Raw genomic sequence first — 22,242 nt, forward strand, 5'->3', positions numbered from 1 at the left:
TGCAAATACTCAAATCTATTGGTCTCTTTTCTCTTTCCTCTTACTTATTTCTATGTACTTTATAGGTAATAGCATTCAATTTATTTTTAGGAAAAGCTATAAATTATCTAACAATTCCTGCCCACCTCTTTTTTATTACTAAACTAGACCCTTTACCATCTCAGCAGGGAAAGATATTGTGTTATGACAAAGTGGTATGTGAAACAAAATATATGGATATTGATTTTTAAAATCCAAACTCACCATTTTAGATATTTTAGGTAGGTAAAGAGGTTGACATCTAAGCACAATGTATTCCCTCATTTCTGGTGACCACTACTTCCCATTACAAAATGAGGTTGTCCCGGGTTCCATTATAAATTTCCTTCAGTGTTTCTAACTCAGCTATAAAACAGATGCTGAGACAAAAACTCAACAAACACATGGGGATTCAGCTCAGGAGTGCTTTATTTTTTAATTCAAATTTAGTTTAAATTGGTTCACCTATTTCTAAGTGACAGGAGTGTAGTAAAAATAAAATAAATGTGAGAATGCAGCAGGCCTGCTTTTGCATTTCTGTAACTAGGAAATTAATTTCTTTTCTAAAATCTAGTGTTTTTCAGATAGTTGGAGACACAATGTTATTGTTTAAGGGAGAGATATTAAAAATTGTTGAATAGGCAGGAAACTAACAGTGTAACACATGGTAGATAAAAAATAACTCATAGTGCCTCCTTGGAAGCATTTATTTATTTACTTACTTTTAAGATTAGCAATTCCCTATGTAGCCTTTATCAGTATATCAGGTAGATAATAATTTTTCTGTTAAAATAACTTTGAACACATAAAGTTAGTGAAAAACCTAAGAAATGCAAAATGCATATTTACACACATTTTCAGGGATTTTTTTTCCCGAGGGGAGTTTGAAATCAATTTAATGTTCAATGTTATGTAAACTATGCAATTCAGTACCAATTTCAGGACAATAGTTCACCAGAAAATGCTATCTATGCTATATATGATTTATATCTGTCCAACTTTACATATGTATTAGAGTTTTCAATTTGGAGGGAATAATTATAAAAATTACAAGAATGAAATATGTAAATTTTAATATAAGTTCTCTTTCATCATGAGGATGTCTACTGATTTGTCATTTAATCTCTTCTATACCCACACTTAGTAAGGGAACTCTTTTTAACTGTTTAAAGGGTTTTGAATCCATCAATTAGGAGCACTTTAACTGTGCCATTCACTCTTTCACCTCCAGTATCATTTGTCTCTAGTAGGTTGCATTAAGATCATAATCAGTGACTGTAGAACATAGAAGAATTCAAGGACTAACACAAGAACACCAGGCTCACCAGCTTGGTCTCTAAACCCTGAAATTACTGTTGATTAATTTCCTTAATGGTTATAAAAAAATTCTTATTTTTGTTGAATATTCAAAGTGTATTTCTGTTGAACTGATATTAAAAAAAAAAGAATTAACAGTGAGATTAATTAAATTGATTTTTTTGTCAAGAAAATATTCCATTGTGAATCAGAGTTTGAACTAGCAAGTATGACCAATTAAATTGTGAGACACCATTCTTGGGGCCAACTAGGAAATTATCTTAAGTCAGTATTTTGTAGTATATAAAGATATGTGTAAACAAAAAGAAATGGTATGCATAGACCTAGAATAACTAGATAGAAGAAAGACAGCTGTGTAGAGATAAATTGGAGTTAGGTTACATGATTTTTAAAAGTCCATTTCCTTAGGCATTTAACCTAAACTCTTTATAAGTGATAACTATATTTAGATAATAGATTCTTATCTATATTTGAACAGTAGAGTCACCCATGAATGTTTTCACTAAATATTGATACACGGTCCAACTCAAATAAATGAAGAGCTTGCAGTTGAAATTTGCCATCTGCATTTTGTAGAAGCTTCAAGTAATAATAAGGTAAAGCCAAGTCTAAGAACTTGGATTGGTAAATAATTGCTGTCAAGACAAAATGAGTAAGTTTGAAGTCCTACATTTTTATTACTGGACTATGACAAGTTCAAAATATGGGATTGAAATTTTATGTTCCATTAATACTGCTATTTGACACCTACTATTACCTGAGACTGTTCAAGACACAGGGAATAAAGCAGTAAACAAGCAGTCTAACACCCTGATCTTAGGGAGTATACATTTGGGTTATGGCAAAAGAGGAGTCACAGATAAAGAAGAATATTCAGAGCTGTTAAGTGTTGTTTGAATAAGGGGATGGATACTGTAAATGGAAGATCAAGAGGACCCTTAATGGCAATTAAGAACTTATGTATAAGGAATGGGAAGGAGAAGGTTGTGATAGGATTGTACCAAGGGAAGACAGCACAATGGTAGGCAGAAGTCACCTCATTGCAGACCTTGCAGTTGAAGCCAGCAAGATTAGATTTCATTCAGAGCTTGTAACCCAGGAAAATATAAGTTGGGTTTAAAGAATGGGACCATCCTTGATACAGTATGAAGAATAAGTTAAAGATGAATCAGAGAAGCAAGAGGACCAGTTTAGAAGATATTTATGTTCTCACATGATAAAGAGTTTTGACTTGTGTTAGGAGGAAAGCATTAGTGAGAGAAAGAGGTAGAGGACATAGAACATGTTTTGGAGTTTGAGCTGACAGGAATTGCTAAAGAGACCATTGAAGACTCATTGGAGACCATTGAAGAAGCAAAAGATTGGGCAAAACAGTGAGTCATAACTCAGCAAACAGAAAGACTGGAAACAGTAACCCTATGTGCCTCAACACATTTTTTTCTCTTTCTGATGGAGGCAGAGTAGTTCCGGAGTATGGCAAATCATGGCCCAAAAGTGAAATAGGGAACCTGACCAAGTGGATTATTAACTAAATTAACGTAGCCATAAGGCTAGACATTGAGCAGAGACTAAGGAATCTTAAAGACATGGATTGATCAGATATTTTGGACAAATATTTCTGTAGATTTAATTAGGTCCAGGAATATGATTTTGTTGACCAATCAGAAAATACTTTCTTTGGAGGAAAGTGCTTACTAAATCTAGAAATATATATACATACATACATATGCAATATACAGACACATACACATATGTATGTCAGCAAATGTAGTGATCCTAGAACTAGTAAACTATTCAATAAAAAGCCAGAGCAATTAAACACAATTAAATTTTCTGCACAATTTGAACTCATTGGCATGTAAACTCTACTGTGTTTTCCCAGGCTGTGTTTTTTATGTAACTAAAGTGAACAAAGAAGATTTTATTACTGGGTGTGTTTGTGATAGTAAAGGGAGTAAAATGTTTTATAAATAAGGGAAGTCTTTTGAATCCAAGATTTTGTATTGTTTCTGGCATGATTTCTTTATATAATAAACAAGCCATCTGTACAGATCTGATCATTTACTACATTTTTCTTAACAACAAAAAAAGTCCTGAGAACATTTTTTGCACATCTGCACTGTTCTTGTATTATTTCAGATTTATTTATTTTTTTTAAATTTTTTATTTATTTATGACAGTCACACACACACAGAGAGAGAGAGAGAGAGAGGCAGAGACACAGGCAGAGGGAGAAGCAGGCTCCATGCACCGGGAGCCCGATGTGAGATTCGATCCCGGGTCTCCAGGATCACGCCCTGGGCCAAAGGCAGGCGCCAAACTGCTGCACCACCCAGGGATTCCCTATTTCAGATTTATTGCTTATGAATTGTATATAGAATTTGTTGCAACATCAGAAAATATTCAAAGTGGAAAAAATTATTACTTTGCAAGTTGGTAGATAACTAGCTTTGAGGAAATGTTGGTATTCATATATCAGCCCATTGGAAGGATTGAAACATTTTTTAATTTTCAGAAAATACAAAATAAGTATTCAATTAGTATTCATGTATTTCCTGCACAGATAAATAATGGAATTAATTTTTATGTGTCAGCATAGTCAAGAAAAGTAAAAACTGCTTACTTTGTAATAGTGTAAACTCATAGGTTCAGAGGATAGATTGTCCATTTGTTGGAGAATTGATGTTTTTTGACTTGCCTCTTTGTCATTAGCACTACCACTGTAGGTAAAGAAGAAGAAAGTGAGATATGAAATTCTAATTACTCAGTTTTTCTAATTACTTACAGCTACAGTAAAAGGCGTAAAGTCCAAAAGCATGTTAAAAACTTCCCATCTGGCCTATATTATGACCAGATACCTAACAATTCTTATATGTGCGATTTCTTATTCTGTTATTAACATGATTTAAATACAGCTCTACTGGCGAATGAAGTGGATATACCTATTTACTTCATCCTAGTGTGAGTGAGTTCTAAAGTCAAATGTAACTGTTGTAGCATCTGGTAAAAGACAGAGGTAAGAAGTAAGCAGTGTACTGGAAGGTGGGTACCAGAAAACCACATGCAAACCTGGTTCAGGCTGTGACGGGAGGCCTTGTAGAAGGCTAAGGTACTGTGTCTCATCCAGTACCTACTCAAAAAAGAATGGAAAGAGGAAGGATCTTTCTGGTAAAAAAAAAAAAAAAAGGAAGGAAAGAGGGGCAAAAAGAATGGCTATTTCCATCTATTTAGATATTTGGCTGTAATATTTCTAAATCATTAGGGATTGCATTATTTCTTCAATGGGACATTTGACATTTGAGCTGAGTGTAGTAGACACTGTTACTCACTCTGTCTTTAGCTGCTATATCCGTTTCTTCCTTCCAACAGAACCTAATGTTAATGTCACATTTTATATCACGTTTTCATTATCCATCCATTCTTCCTCATACACTTGTTTCCATACCTTGGCTATTGTGAATAATGGTGCAGTGAACATGGGAATACAGATATCTCTTTGAGATGATGATTTTGTTTCCTTTGGCTATAAGCCCATAACTGAGACTGCTAGATTATATGGTAGTTCTATGTTTAATTTCTTGAGGAAGGTCCATACTCTTTTTCATGGTGACTATAGAAATTTACATTTCCACCAGCAATGTACAGGGGTTCTCTTTTCTCCTCCTTGCCAATGCTCCTTGCTAGTATTTGATATCTTTTGTCTTTTTGGCATCAGCCATACTGAAAGACATGAGGTGATACCTCACTGTGGTTTTGATTTGCATTTCCCTAATGATTGAGTCATGTTGAGTACCTTTTCATGTACCTGTTGGCCATTTGTATGTCTTCTTTGGAAAAGTGTCTGTTTAGGTCCTTTGCCCATTTTTAAATTCCATTGTCCCTTTCATTATGCCATTTAGCCTACATATTGAGTTTTATTTTAGTCATTACATATTTTTTACTTATAAATTTTCAGTTATTTTTTCTTTATATTTTCTCTTTTTTTGCCAGAAATCTCTAATTTTGTGTCATGTGTGTTTTTAAATGCTAACATTTTATGACTGCTTTAAAATATTGTTGAGTAATTGTATCATCTATTTTCAGTGTTGCCATCTATTGATTCTTCTTTTTCAGTCAGTGAAATATTCCTGGTTGTTGGTATGATCAGTGATTTTTTATTGAAACCTGGACATTTTGAGTATTGTTGGAGACTCTGGTTCTTACTAACTTTCTGTTTTACCTTATTTTCTCTGACAGTGCCCTTACAAGGAAAGGGGAAGGTGCTATCTTATTACTGCCAGGTAGAAATAGAGGTCTAGTTTTCCCCGTTGGCTACTATTGACTCATTCAGCCTTTTCTGACACTACCTTGAGGGTGACCAGAGATTGAGAAGCTTGGGTGCTGTGTTATAGGGTAGGGAGGATGGAAGTCCAGGTTTCCCATTCAGCTACTGTTGGTGTGTGTGGGGTGGGCCCACAAGTTTTTCTATGCTATTTGGAGAAAAGTAGTTATCATTGAAGTTTTCTGTCTCACTAGATTGCCCCCTTTCCAGTCCTTTGGTTACAGATTTAAAATATTAAGTATATTGAAGTATAATTGACATACAACATTGTACTAGTTTCAGGTGTACAAGCTAGTGATTCAACACTTATACACCATGAAATAAATGATCGCCACCATAAGTCTAGTCACCATAAAAGATTTTTTTGTCTTAGGATGAGAATTTTCAGTATCCATTCTCCTGGCGACCTACAGGTGTTCACTGCAATACACAGTTGGAAATCTATACCTCTGGACCCTCTTTCCTCATTTTGCCCATCCTCCAGCTCCCCTTCACCCAGCAGCCACCACTCTTTCTCCCTATCCATGAATTTTGTTTTGCTTTATTTTTTATTCCACATATAAGAGAGATCATATAGTATTTGTCTTTCTCTGATTTTACTTAGCATGATACCCTCTAGGTTTATCCATATTGTTGACAATGGTAAAATTTCATTCATTTTTATGGCTGAGTGGTATTCCATAGTGTGTGTGTGTGTGTGTGTGTGTACATACCACATCTTTTTTATCCATTCATTAACTCATGGACACTTACGTTCCACATTTTGGCTATTGTATATAATACTTCAGTCAACACTGATATGCTTATATCTTTTCAAATTAGTTTTCATTTAATTTCCTTGGAAAATGAAATACCTGGGAGTGGAATTGCGGGGTCATATGTTAGTTCAATTTATAATTTCTTGAGGACCATCCATATTGCTTTCCATAGTGGCTATACCAATTTACATTCCCATTAACAGTGTACAAGGATTCTCTCTCCTCACATCCTTGCCAACACTTATCTCTTGTCTTTTGATAACAGCCATCCTAACAGGTGTGAGGTGATATCTCATTGTGGCTTTGATTTGAATTTCCTGCTAATTAGTGGTGTTGAGCAACTTCTCATATACCAGGTGACCATTATCTATTTTGGAGGTAGGTCTATCCAGATCCTATATGCAATATCCATATATGTCTTTTGAAAAACATATAATAATGTCTTCAGGAGAAAATAATTTAGAATCATGTCTTCACATTAAAAATGTGAGTATTGAGTGTGTAAATGGATATATAGTGGGCATATTTCTCTTGTCCTTGAAGAGAAAGTTTAAAACTACCTTTTGGTTTTATAAGTGAAATGAATTTGGTCCACTCTCTTTCCTTATATATAGACATTTTAAAAATATTCAAGGCCATGAGATTTTAATTTGCTTTTCAATAGTGAGTGCTAAAATAAAACAACAGTGAGGTCATGTTTCCCTCAATTAGTGAAGGTTTTGTCTTTTGTTTTGTTTTGTTTGTGTGTGTGTGTCTGTGTGTGTGTGTGTGTGTGTTTGTAAGGGTAAGTCACAGATATTCATAAAAACTGTCAGGTATTTTCCAAACTTAAACTTCTATGATTTGGAAGCTTAAGAAAATAGGAATGAATACTCCAGGACTACTTGTGGTATTAGGCACATTGCAATTTAGTCTCTAATATTCTTAGTGGAAAACTTGGTCAAAATATAGCATTTAATTTTTCTTTTAAAGGAATGTCTTTGAATTTCTGTAATATTAAAATGTAAGGCATTTAAAAAATTTTTATAGTAATCCTGACATTACAACTTAAGATAAAAAAGAGCTTTAGAAAACTATGCAATCCATGTTTCCTTAAAAAAATATAAGGCTTTGAATGAAAAATCCTTAAGATACATTAAATCTTACGCCCAGTACTATGTATTTTTAAAAATTATGCCATTTTAAAAGGGAACTGAAAGTTGCTGAAGGGGAGGTGGGCGAGGGGGATGGGGTAATGGGCATTAAGGAGGGCCTGTAATATGATGGGCATTGGGTATATACTCAATTGATGAATTATTAAAAACTACATCTGAAACTAATGATGTACTATATGTTGGCCAGTTTAATTTAAATTAAAAAATAATGTCCTGTACATTGAAAGGCACGTGTAAATATTTAAAAATTATAACATCATGAATAAACTTCACTTATTAATGAAATAAATAAATAGGAATGAAATCATGCCATTTGCAACAACACGAATGTATATAGACAGTATAATGCTAAGTAAAATAGGTCAGAGAAAGACAAATAACATATGATTTTATTCATATGTGGTATTTAAGAAACAAAACAAAGAAAACATAAAAAAAGAGACAAACCAAAAAACAGACTCTACTATGGAGAACAACCTTATGGTTACCAGAAAGGAGGTGGGTGGGGGCAGTAGGTGAAATATGTGAGGGGATTAAGAGTACGCTTACCACAATGAGCACTGAATGATACAGAGAATTGCTGAATCACTATATTGTACACTTGAAACTGATATAACACTTTATGTTAACTATACTGGAATTAAAATTTTTTAAATAATAAAAAATAAATAAAATAGAAAGCACCACGTAAGACATTAAAAATCAGGGTACCACAAAACAAATAAAAAAGTATGCCATTTTAAAAAATTACCATCTTTTCAGAAAGACATTTATTTTGTTGAGAAAGCAAATGCAAGATTTCTGAATAAGAGATCCAGCTTATTATTTACAGCAATAACAGCGATGTTTCTTCCTCTAATTCTGCTCAAGAGATGTGTCAAGAGCAGATGTCAGCTCTATATACCATGGACTGGGTTGCAGAAGAGGAATCCCAAAATTATGATCCTAGGATCTTATATAGAAGCTTGACGGTAACACAATTTACTTCACCTCCTGAGAGAGGGAATAATATTGTATTTTTAGTGCAAATAAATCCTACCTAGTTAGAGAAAGGTGGAGAGGCTCATGCCAGGATACAAGGATTTGACTCAGGGGACGATCAGTTTTTCTATTCTTTAAATGGAAACAGATGACTCCACCATAAAGGAGACCACCTGTCTAACACTTTTGGAAGGTGAGGAGCAAATGGGTCTTGGGAAAAGAAGAAATTCCAGAAGAATGAAAATATTTACTCTGTCCTAAGAACCTTATACTATTGTTTTCCATTCAATGAAAAGGTATATACATTGATTTATAATGGTCTATAGATTAGATCTTTCACTATGATGTTGCTCATATATTTGTTAGACTAAAAAGTTATCTTTTATGTCTTTTTTAGTAAGAATTTTTATGAATATTGTTTTATCAAATTATTTTTCTTTCCTTTTTGATTGAGATAGTTATGTTAGTATTGTCCTTGATACAGTATGAAGAATAAATTAAAGATGAATCAGAGAAGCAAGAGGACCAGTTTAGAAGATATTTATGTGCTCACATGATAAAGAGTTTTGACTTGTGTTAGGAGGAAAGCATTAGTGAGAGAAAGAGGTAGAGGACATAGAACATGTTTTGGAGTTTGAGCTGACAGGAATTGCTAAAGAGTTTCATGAAGGGAAAGAAAGGAATAAAGAATGACTCCTGGCTTTTTGGCTTCAGCAACAGGGTAGTGAATAAGATAGTGAAGACAAAGGGGAAGAGCATTATGTGAAGAAAAGGGAATCCGGAGATGAATTTTGTTTTGCCAGTATCAAATTGTGATTCCTATTAGAATTTCAAGCAATAAATAAATAGGTTTTTAATTATGAATTACATATATGTGCATACATATGTGCATATATTCTGAACTTTTTCTGTATTTTTCTGTTAGGTTATGTTTTTATAAGAATTTTCCATTTTATTTAAATTTTAAAATTTATTTCCATAAAGTGATGCAAGATGTCCTTTCACTTTCTTTTCAATCTCTGAAGGATCAGTAATAATTATAAGATCTCAGTAATACATACCTTCTCAATTTTATCCTTGATATATTTTGCACATCTGCATAGAATTTGTTGCAACAAATTAGTCTTTTTATAGACTTTTTATTTATTTTTATTTATTTTGTTACTTAAGTTATATTGTCCTCATAAAATAAGAAGTATAATGCCATTTTATATTCCCTGGAAGGATCATTATTATTTCTTCTTTAAATATATAAAAAGCATTTGAAAAGCTATGCTGTCCTAAAGATGTGTGTTTCCATTTGTATAGAAAGGTTTTTTTTTATTTGTTCTCTCTTGAGCTGGGTCTAATCTGGAATTAAATCATTCTTTTTTTTTTTTTTTTTTTTTTGGAGTTCAATCATTCTAATTAAGTTCTAGATTTTCCATTTAATTCTTGTTATAGCTTTCAGTTTTCTTTTTTTCTTTTTTTAATTTTTATTTATTTATGATAGTCACACAGAGAGAGAGAGGCAGAGGCACAGGCAGAGGGAGAAGCAGGCTCCATGCACCGGGAGCCCGATGTGGGATTCCATCCCGGGTCTCCAGGATCGCGCCCTGGGCCAAAGGCAGGCGCCAAACCGCTGCGCCACCCAGGGATCCCAGCTTTCAGTTTTCTGCTAAGTTTCCCATCCTGTCATTATAGGTTGTGCTAATAACATCAATCAAGGTCTGGATCTCCTATCATTTATTTTTCTCTCCTCTTTTCAGTGAACTTTTGTCTTATGTATGACTCCTTTTTTTTGTTGCAGCTTTATAGACATATAGTTTGCATATCATTCATCCATTTAAAGCATATAATTCAATGTTTTTTTTTATTATATTCACGGAGTTGTGCAACTACCACTACATGTAATTCTAGAACAACTTCATTATTTCAGAAAAAAATCTGTTGCTGATGGGTACAGACTCATTAACAATGACTGTCTATTTTGTTTTGTTTTAATCTATTATGTATGAAAGGTTGTACAGACAACTTAAGACTTGGGATGATATTATCTCCCTCCATAAAAGGTTGGAGTTGAAATAATTTAGTAATTTTCCATCATTTTGTAGCTGAAGAAACTCAAGCATGGCACAAAGATGAAGTGACAATTCCAAGATTCTACTCTAGTTACTGACAGAAACAGAGAAAATGTATAGTGTATAAAGAGAGAGCAAATATCAAATGAAAGAAATTAGATTATGTAACTGAGGTAAGGATGTATTGAAGAAAATGCATTGTTCTGAGACCATAGAAACCAATATATCTATACATTGTTCTTTCCTTTCTTTTGTTTTTTTTTTTTACTATTAATATCATGACACTTAAAATCAAATTTCATTTTTCCTATATTAAATTTCACTGGCTTCAAAATTCCTTTTTTATAATTACAGAAGTTAATACTTGTTTCCAAAATGGACAATTTAATTCAATGGACAATGTTTAATTCAAATTTGAGTTGTAATTTTAAGTTTGAGATTGCATGTAAGTACAAATGGAATAATTAACTTATTAAAAGCAAGCTTAGAAAAAAAAAGCAAGCTTAGCATTAAGTGTGTTTTTCCTTGCAACTCTAGACACAGAATATATCATCTTTTATAAAATAACTATGTGTGCATAAAGTGATATGCATTCTGGTAAGGTAGTAGTGACTTGTTCTGGCATGAAATAAACTCAGGTGAGAATTTTTACATAATCAGGAACTCAATGCAGTATCTTCAGCTCCACAGAACAAGTATATTAAAATAACTCCCTTCGTGTTAAGATAACATATGGTTTTACATTTTATAACAATTGGTGCAATTTATAGAGAAAATTGAAATGGACAAGCAGATAGTATTAAAGTCACCAAGCATGTTATTGAATTAGAAGTAAATAACTATGCTTTAGAAAAGCAGCTACCGTAGAATTTAGAATAATGAAGTCATATTTCAAACTGACTTAAGTTGAGGCCTGATTATGCTATGTAAATAATTAAAAATATGTGAATAGTAATATTTTCTATAATCTGTGAGGTTACAAAGTGTGAATATTTATTTTACACTTGTTACTGCTACGTAAATTTTTTAAATTCATAATTCATAGTCTGTGAACATCATGCTTGAACTCTATTCTTTCTTTTAGATCCTTTGGTTTTTGGTTAGTAATGCTTACTTTCTGTGCATCCTTATGTCAACAACAAAATATCTGTGATTTCCATTTAATTAAAACTACAATAATTAAGTTAATTAGGATGGTAAGCAGAATACTAAGATGATCCTATGATTTTAGTTCTCTCAAGTTAAGCCCCTGATTATGTTATATCACATGGCAGAAGGATTTAGCAGATGTAATTAAGGTTTTTAATCAGTTGACTTTGAGTTAATCAAAAAGGAGATTATCCAGGCGAGCCTAACTTAATCACCTGAGCCCTTTAAAAGCAGGTTGTCTTTTGGCTGTTTATAGAAATCAGATAGTCTCAGAGGATGCAAGAGACTTGAGGACGGTTCTCTACTACTACGGAGGGAGGCTCGGAGCACAGGCCTGTCAGAGCCTCAGAGGAGGGCAGGTTCTCTCTGACAACCACTAAGAAAATAAAGACCCCCTGCAGCCATAAGGCAATGAGTCCAGCTAACAACCTGAAGAAGGAACCAGCAAGCAGACATTTCCCAGGGTCTAAGATGAGAACTCAGACGGTTGATATCAATTTTTGATACTGACTAAAAGCCCAGTCACTCACACCCTGGAATTCTGACCTACTAAAGCTATGAGATAACAAATACATGTGTTGCTCTAAGCTGCTAAGTTTGTAATAGTTTGTTAGTTGTCTACTGCTAGACTGCTAGTCTAGTGCTTACCAACTACATTAGTTGTCTGCAGTAGAGATCCAGGTAAAAATTGCTGGATGAAAATCCCTTACATGTTCAAAGAGATGAGAGCTGGTTTAGGGTACTGGTTGCCTGCAGATAGTTAGGATTGGTCTCATGTGGGAAGAAATGGGGCCTAAAGAAGGCTTTCCCTGAGTCCAAATTTTATCTGAATACTCACATGAATATGGGTAAATAATTTGGATTTGAAGAATCATAGCGTCCTGAAAAATTCCTGGAAGTAGAAGTTAGCTTTATAGTATTAAATGATGGGGAGCTCTAACAGACAAGAAACAGCAGATTTTTCTATGGGCAATTCCCAAGTAAAGAGAGAAAATAGATCATGTAAGAATTTAAAACATCAAAAGTGACATGCATAAATCTGGATGAGAAGTGAAAAGCACAAAGAAAGAAATTTGAGGAAATTGATAGGGAAATGGAAAACATCAAATCTAGATGGAGATCTACCATCTAGAATCTACCATCTAGAATCCAGGGAAGAAGAAGTTAGTTATGTTTTAACAGAGACCTGCAGTTCCTCAGTAAAAATAAATGTTTAATGGGATTTTTTTTCAGGCACTATGGTGGATACAGGAGTAATATTTTGCCTCTTCCTCTGAGTTACCCCCATAGGTTCTGTCTGTATTTAAGGTTTGTACCAGCACAGTTGTGACTAGCTCTATTATCTTAACAACTAGCAAAAAATAATGTATTTGTATTTATAATATGATAGATATGTAAAATATAGGTAATATTTGCTAATATTTTTAAAGCCTCATTCATATTTTTCATAGATATCTCTTATTTCAGGGTCTGTGTTATTTCATTCATTTCCTTCTTACTTTTTTATTTTAGTTACGCTGGTCAGAAGAATCTGCTTTTATATCATACTAGCCATGTCTTCTGAATAATATTAACTACAGTTTCTTTGGGCTGGTTTGATAGTTCATTTTATAATTTGAATGATTTGAATACATGACTAATATTTTTAAATTCTTTTTCCCTTTAATAAGGAAAGCATTTATAAGTTCATGGATTATCTTTGGAGAAAATTTTAACTAGATACTGCAAAGATTTATTATTATTATATATCAGAAATAGGTATAATTATTAGGTATAATAATTAATCTTCATGTATAATTATTAATCTTCAGAACTGTTGAAAAGTGTTGAACAGTAAAGGTGAAATTTGAACTAAGACTTGTTGAACAGAAATAAATCAGATACGCAGACATCTGGGCAAAGAGCATTTCCGGCAAAACTACTGCCAAGGTGCTAAAGTGGAAAGAACGTGGCAGTATAGGAACATTCCCTAATTCAAGCCAGATTTTTCCACGCCTAGGCCCAGTTGAGCATCTTTACCTGAATCACTACATCAATTTCTATTCCAAATTTGGTGTGCCTTTAGAAGGATTGTGGATATGTGCTCCAGCAGACAGAGACAGAGAGAGACTAACCCATATATCATAGTTGATATATGTCAGGGAAAAAATCAGTTGTCTTCTGCTGAGGTACACTCAGGTAGCAAAATAGTCATCTCTCCAGTCAACCTAGGGGCTTTGATCAAAATGCTGAAAATATAAATAGAATCTATTTGAGAAGGAATTATTTTTTTTTTAAAAAAAGGAACCTGATTAATGCATTTTGATGTTAAATATGATAGGTTTTTGCCAACTACTCCAAGCGAGTTTTTTCAGTGATTTATCAAAAATGATTCATTAGGGACACCTAGGTGGCTCAGTTGGGTAAATGTTTGCCTTCGCTCAGGTCATCATTCCAGGGTCCTGGGATGGAGCCCTGCATGGGGCTCCCTGCTTAGCTTAGAGGGGAGCCTACTTCTTTCTCTCCCTCTGCCTGCCGCTCTGCCTGCTGCTCTGCCTACTTGTGCTCTCTCTCTCTCTCCTTCTGTGTCAAATAAATAAATAAAATCTTTTTTAAAAAAGATTCATTAACTGCATCCAAAATAGAAGGCAAAAATAGAGTTATGCTTTATTGTATATTTTACCCTTTTATTCTTTTTGGTAACAAATACAAGGGGTGATAAATCTTTAGAATAAAGACTCAATTTAATACATAAATGTATGTGTTCAAAAGATTTCAGTTGACTCTTAGACTCTTTGTTGACCCTAATTCTGTTGAAAACACAATGCTTAAATGTGTAGTAGACTAGTCTCTGTAGTAGACTAGTAGACTAGTCATTTATATCTGGTGGATATAAATCTGACATCAAGGTGTTGGCAAGGTTGATTCCTTCTGTGGTTAGGCCCTGAGGAAGAGGCTGTTCTGTGCCTCCCACCTAGCTGCTAGTGGTTCCCATTAATCCTTGGTACTTGTTGGCTTCTGTCTCCAATCTCTGCCTCTGTCATCACTTGGCTTTCTTCCTGTGTGTAACTGTGTCTAATTTTCTCTTTTGTTATAAGGACTCCAGTCATTGGATTTAGGGAGCACTCTAATCCAATATGACCTAATCTTAACTTGATTTATATCTGCAAAGACCCCATTTTTAAATCAGGTCACTTTCATAGGTACCAGGGGTTAGGGCTTAAACATATCTTTCTGGGGACACAATTCAACTCATAACACCTCTTTTTTAACTTCTCTCAGCAATTGTATTAAGGTTCTCCAGAGAAAAAGTGTGTGTGTGTGTATATATATATATACATATATATATGTGTATATATATATATGAAAAAAAGAGAAAAAGTGTGTATATATATATATATAAAGTGTGTGTGTATATATCTATCTATCTATATCTATATCTATATCTATATCTATCTATCTATCTATATATATATATATAAAAAATGGGTTGGGGCCTTGTCAGGTTATCATTAGAAATTTCAATATGGTTCTATGAGCATCATATATTTTTAGTGAGGAAGCTATTTTTATCAGCTATATGTTTTTTGAAATGTAGCTGTTTTGACATGTAGAGGATATATTGAGGACATTAGTGGCTGGTGTCAAGGAAAATTATTAGGAAGTTATTGCTCTGGTCAGTCAAGAAGATGGGGGTCTCAAATGTTGGAATAGATGTGAGAATGCAGAGAATTTGATAAATGGGAGACATCTCTTTCATTTCATATAAACTGCAGAACGCCTATTTAAACCATAGGCTGTAAAGACAGACCCAAAAATTATAGACAAGATAAATTTGTCACCTGTAAGATCAAGCCTCTTCTCTCCATAAAGCATTTTATGACAGGATCTGATATTGTGATAATGTCATAAAGTTTGCCCAATCTTCCATCTTCACGTTCTAACCCACCCTCAGCACAGTAACCACAAAAGCATTGGCCAAAGATTTTAGCTTCAGTGGTAGGAGCTGGGAGGGATGGATGCTTAGTATGGAGAAGGACCCAAAGAGGTAAGGTAAAGCAAATAAGGTATTTTGCTGGCCTCCCCTCTCCAAAATAGGATTTGTTGGAGGATGAACTAAAATAAGTTTTTAAAAATGTCTTCTAGTTGCTATGTAAATTTTTGTTATTAGAAATGAGTTAGCCAACTTTAGACAAATTTTGCACCATCAAATAAAAATTCTTTGGAAGTCCTAAATTATAGTTAACTTCTGGACAAAGTAGCCTTCTAACCTCTAAAATCTATGATTTGTTGTCAATTAGCATTGGTAACTGCTAAATGTAGTTCTCACTCTACTCTTCAGCAATTCATTGAGAATTGAGATTTTTCAGTAATGACCTCTTAATCTCCTCATTTCCCTAGATCCGCTTGTAGCGTGAATTTTTCACTTTAGGCCTGGATTGCATTTCTGGATTTTTATCTATACTGAATTGTATGCCTTTGTCCTTTGTAAGAGAATTACCCTAGATAATAAGTATGCAGTTACATTCCTCTTTGTTTGCTGTCTTTTCCAATTAGCTCCTTTATTTAGATTTTAAAGTTAGAATTTCATTACTATGCTTTAATTAATTTGCTTTAATGTTCACAGTGAAATTCTACTGACTTTCCCTGTATTGTACCAAAAGTAAGTTTCTTATTATATATTGTTGCTGAATGTTTCACAAGTTCACATTTCCCAGTGATTCATTATACATCTGATGTTTTAAGGGTTTGTAAAAATAAGAAATAAATATAAAAAGAAAGTGTTAGTTTATAGAATCACATTCAGTTGGACTGTTAAAGTTCCCCTATTGAGACTGATTAAGGGCTGGAGGATTCCTTTGTAAAATTCAGTTGCACATGCCTTTTTAAATTATATATTTTTAAATTATGCATGTGACTCAATGTACATTCATTCGTGTTTAAGTGTCATTACTACTGACTCCTAAAGTTCTGCAGTGGCACTGAGATATGTCTTATGCTTAAATATGAGGCAATCTAGTTTTCTCTTTCTCAGCATCCTTCTCTACTTCCTCCCCCAGAGCTTACCTATCAGTACTTTCTCTGTGGTAGTTTGTTACATCAGCAATAGGAAACTACCAGATGTTGGTACCAAAAGTGGGATGTTGGTATAACAAATACCAACAAATGTGGAAGTAGCTTTAAAACAGTAATGGGTAGAAGCTAGGAGAAGAAGGAGGAGCATTACAAGGAAAAGCCTAGATTTCCTTGAACAGACTGTAATAGAAATTAAATTAGGGCATTAAAGGGGCTGATAGTGAAGGTTCAGAGCAAGTATGAATGCACAGTGGAATAAATAAAACAGAATATTCTGTTTTAGGAATATTTAAATCATTATAAATGGACTATTGGCAGAAATATGGACATTGAAGCCACTGCTGGTGAGAGTTCAGGAAGAATGAAGAAAATGTTACTGGAAAAGGGAGAAAAAGGGTCTTCTTGTTTTAAAAAAATTGTAGAAAAATTAGCTGAATTGTATCTTACAGTTCTTTGGAAAGCAGTTGTAAGTAATGAACTTGAATATTTGGCTGAGAAGGTTTCCAAGTACAGTACGGAGGATAATTGATTTCTTCCTACTACTTGTACTAAAATGTGAGAGGAAATACACAAATTGAGTGACAAACCATTAACCAGAAAGGAACTAAGACTTGATTAGGAAAATTCTCAGATTACCCATGTTTCAAAAGATGCTACCATTAGGGAGCTCATTGTTAGGAAGCATACTCTGGAGAAAGGCCAAGGGAATAACTAGATAACCTTTGCTAGTGCCCAAGAAAGATGAAAAGAACAGAATATTTAATCCCACAGAGAACTTTTTGAATGGATTAGGCATGTAACGATGGATTTCTCAGTAACTCAGCAGAAGTTAGGAGTAGTGACAGGATTGTCTAGAAAGCTCTCTGGAGGAGTTTCTTGTCTAATAAGATGAATTCCCATGACATATGGGGAAGGCCACCAAGGTACTTGAGGGGATACCAGCAGAAATGCTGCCTGCTTGGACTGAAAGAGACAGGAAGAGATTTGACTATAGAGTCAGAGGTAGGAATGATGCAACTACATGGCAAGCAATGCAGGCAGCTTCTAGAAGCTATGATAGGTAAGGGACACATTCTACCCTAGAGCCTCTAGAAAGTGCCAACATCTTCACTTTAACCCAGTGAGACTGATTTGGTACTTCTGATGTTCAGAACTGTATGTGTGTGTGTGAGCATGAGTTACTCGTTTTGTTACAATGCATTACAGCAGCAACAGAAATTGTTACATATTTTGAATCTGTTTAGAATCATTATTGCATAATTGGATGAAGAAAGATGTGAGTGGGCTTTTAATAATAAATTCTGGTAATAACTGGAATATTATAAATGAATGAATGGTTTATTATATCTTAATTTTATATTTAACTCTTTTGTCCGTACAAAGTTCTCATTCTTGGCTACCTCTAATGATCTTATAATCTTAAGTAATAAGAGTTCCATAATAATTAGCCCCCTCTACTTCTTTCCCCTCTACTCTATCCTGCTTCCAGATTAATCATCCTAAAACAGAGCTCAGAATATCACTCTCTTACACAGTAACCCGGAGACCTAATGATTTACCCAATAATTATAGACTTCTTATTCTGCCTTCAAAGGCCCTCTGACTCTAGATTCATTGTATTTTTCTAAACCTAAGGTCACTGTCACTCTACCTATATTCTATTCCAACTACTGCTTTCCTATCATGAACTTTCGCACCTCTCCATCTCACCTGGGTGAAATGTTCTTTCCTATCACTACCATCTCCACCTGTAAAAATTCTAGCTCACCTTCAAATATTTTCTTTAAACTATCTTTTTCTTATATCTCTCAAAATAGACCTTCTTCCTTGAACTCTCAAAGAACTTTATTAACTATAGTAATTAGTGTGTTGTTTCTCCATGTTGCCTTATACTCTTGAGATGGTAAATTCATTATGATGAGGAACCATAGCTTGCTCAACTTGTTATCTTCTTCTAAGTACTTAGAACAGTAGGGTCCTAGATTTTTTTTTTAATTGTTCCATCCTGGCATATCCATTTATTTTAAGAATCTAAACTCTGCCAATTTCTCAGCTTATAAATTATTTTCCCATTCTTTGTCTGTTGGGGGAGGATTATGAGAGAGGAAGCAATTATGGGAATAATTGAAAACTTAAATTATTTTAAGTTTAGAATCAACATTTACTGAAGTGTGACCTTTATTTCATCCTATTATTTTATCAAAATGAATTTCAAGTATTTTAGAAATTTTGGATTTAGCCATGTGGTCAATCAGATGTTGAACCATCATACTGTTTTTAATGGAGTTAATTCTAGAGCCTAACAGGACAAATGAATCTTATCCAAAATAATAACCTGAGGTATTATGTTGGATAGTCTTTATACAAATAAAGAAGATTGCTCTATCCTTCAGACTATAACAAATTGGATTGAAATTTAGAAAAAAAATAGTGCAAAGTAGGAGTCTTAGTGTTAATGGTTGAGACTCAAGACACTGAAATTCTTTAGATATATGGATTTCAGAAAACTAGAGGGTATTTATTTTTTTACTTGTGAAATTAGAAAGTCATTTTCAGCTGATATCAAATATATTGTTTACATTCTGTTTACTCACTAAGAAAATTGAATTCTACACAAATTTAGCACCAAGCACTTTGTTCCTTTTCCTTTAAATTAGTTTGATAGAAAAGCCATTTTAAAGAATATTCTATGTTTATAAGAAGGGAGGTTGATGGAAGAATGGGTTAGATAGGTGATGGGGATTAAGGAGTGCACTTGGTGATGAACACCGGGTAGTGTATGGAAGTAGCGAGTCACTATATCGTACACTTGAAAGTAATATTACATTGTATGTTAACTAACTAGAATTTAAATAGTTTTTAAAAAGAAACTAAAAATTTTTAAAAGAATATAAATATTGACTTCTTAACAGACCATTATATTGAAAAGTATGACTTTATATATAGAAGGATTTTTCTAACATAATCAAATTTGATTCTCTTATCTTATAAGGATAGTTTTCTGCTGTCAGCTGGCTCCAAAGGTGTATTTGATGATAATAGTGAAACAAGTTATCACAATATCCATTAAAGTAAACTTTCATTGCTTCAGGTCATAGCAAATAATTTGGAATTTAGATCAATTTAGGTCTGTGTTGATATTCGCCTTATCTTTTGTTTCCCAAAAATGGTTGTTAGAAAAAATATTAAGAGAAAGCCAGTGTAGAAAAAGAAGAAAAAATTTGATATATTAATTTGTTTTCGGGCACACAAAAATAGCATGGGAAATTCCCAGGCCCTGATAGTGGGAAATTACAAGTGGAGTGTTGAGGTCTGATGGCACTTTAAGTAATGACTTTTTGCCTGTATAAGGAGGCTCCCAAACAGTAAATCACATACTCAAACACATTGTTTAGCATTCTGACAAATTTAAACTGTTGCATTATTGTAAATCCGCTGGGAATTTTATCTTATTTATAATATTTTAGGATGTATCATTTTGTGAATATATTTTCTGCAGGTAGATTATAGGAAACAGACTTTTTAAGTGTCTGATTAGTTCCCTTTAAATCTCTTTGACCTTGGCCAAATCCCTTTACTTCTCTGAGCTCACTTTTCTCACCTGTATATGATCTATTTCCTTTGAGATATGTAGTTGCACAACTTGAAGTATGCTGAAATTGTTAGAGCTTTCTTGAATCCCAGTATAAACCATCAGAAACTGTATACAAAATCTGTATTCTTTAAATATTTGTACTGTCTTGCATAGAGAGAACTTTCCTTTGAAATAAATCATAGTAGGAAAAAAAATCCAAAACATCTGTAGTTCTTTCTCTGTGTCTTAGTCCAGTGGTAAGACAGAGAACACAAAATAATGAAGTGCTGTGATATGGTTGGGTATAATATATCCTCATGAGTTAGGGAAATGATATAGCATGATTGATGACTGCTAAGTGCCTGTTTTTTTACATTAATGTGATATTCCTTAAAAATGACTGGTATTTCTATATGAAATAAATGCAAATAACACTAAGTGGAAAAGACTATATGAGATGGTACATGTAGGGAACAAGTCTGTATGGGTTATATTTATGTCTTATTATTTCTATTTGACTGATTAGGGATTTAGGGTTTAGAACCCAAATACATTACTCAGCATAACTCAGCTAGTATATGCTAAAACTTTCTTACCTCAATACCCATGCTTTTATCACTTAACACAGTGTTACAATATTGCCCAGGAAATGTACTAGCATAAAGAAAGTAAAATATTGTGTGCTTTGGATGACGGATGGAGCATTTTATTAGAGGCAGATTTATTCTGTATTTCCTTAGCACCACTGTAAAAGCTTTCCATTTTGTAATAAAGTTTCCATTGTCTCATGTTTTAAAATATTGCTTCTTTTCTAAGACTGAAATTTAAGAAAATATTGCCACCTTGAGTATTTTACCTGCTGAAGAATATCTAACACATCTATAAAATCTGTTATTCTTTCCTCAGATCTTTAAGGAGTCCAAAATTCTGGGAATTTGTATTTATTTCTTTGATGTTATTCAATGATAACACATGAAAATATACAAAAATCTCCTAAGTTTATTAGTTAATTATGTAAAATTGAATATTCTATTATTTGCCTACTCATTTAGGAAGCTGGGTACTCATAATTTTTAAAAGTTTTCATATGTAATTAGAACTTCTTTTTTTAAGTAGAAGAGAGGAAATCTGCGTGATGGAGTGCTGATGAGTCCACAAGATTTGTGCTTTAATGTTTGCTATTTTACAGTTTAACTAACTAAAAAGATGAAATCATTAAGCAAAAGGGATATAAAAGAATTGCTGGTATAGCCTATGGGAGACTATCTTATTATTTTTCTAAGATTCTCTCTACTTTTTAGTCAGCAATTTTCCTTTTAATGGCATGATAGTAGCCCTGAGACTAAGAGATGAAACATTTTTATTTTGTTAAATGCACTATTAAACTAATACTCTGCATTTATAGCTCTGAAATATGTGTTACTTATTAGAGGTTTCCTGATTTTCTGTGAGTTAATAAATCTCCAGAATTTTTCTACTCATATAGTTTTATGGAACTTATCAATATTATGCCCTTACTATGTGTGTGTGAGTGTGTGTAACTCATGTGGAAAACAGTAATTTACTAATAAAAACAAGTACTACTCTTATTTCTTACTTCAAACTAAAGTACCAAAATGGACAGTGCTACCTACATGATTATTTAGTTGCTTACTCTTTACTTCCTAGTGACCTAGATAACCAAACTGATATTTGTGTAAGCAGTGGATCAATAATTTGTCATATGGTGATAACATTGGGCTTTTTAATATAAGATTTTAAAGCATACATATACATTAGTAGCAACTTTAAAAATAACAAAACAACAGTTTTAAACCTGTCAATAAAATATCAAGACCCTTTAATTTCTTCTTTA

General features: G+C 33.4%; 1 protein-coding gene across 19 annotated transcripts in view; it reads right to left on the reverse strand.

The window, feature by feature from the left end:
* The window catches only part of LOC144324186 (uncharacterized), a 364,643-nt gene that overhangs the window by 79,187 nt on the left and 263,214 nt on the right, over nucleotides 1–22,242 (reverse strand). For 16 of the 19 annotated variants that reach the window (XR_013389617.1, XR_013389620.1, XR_013389613.1 and 13 more), the window contains one exon: nucleotides 3,959–4,055. The exons of the other annotated variants lie outside the window; for them this stretch is intronic. Coding sequence is in view for 2 of the 16 variants with exons in the window: in XM_077915462.1 (XP_077771588.1) it covers nucleotides 3,959–4,055 (97 nt within the window). In the remaining 14 variants the exon portion in view is untranslated. The remainder of the gene's footprint in view (nucleotides 1–3,958; nucleotides 4,056–22,242) is intronic. 19 annotated transcript variants of the gene reach the window in all.

This window comes from Canis aureus, chromosome 11 (genome assembly GCF_053574225.1).
Source record: "Canis aureus isolate CA01 chromosome 11, VMU_Caureus_v.1.0, whole genome shotgun sequence".
Classification (NCBI taxonomy): Eukaryota; Metazoa; Chordata; class Mammalia; order Carnivora; family Canidae; genus Canis; species Canis aureus.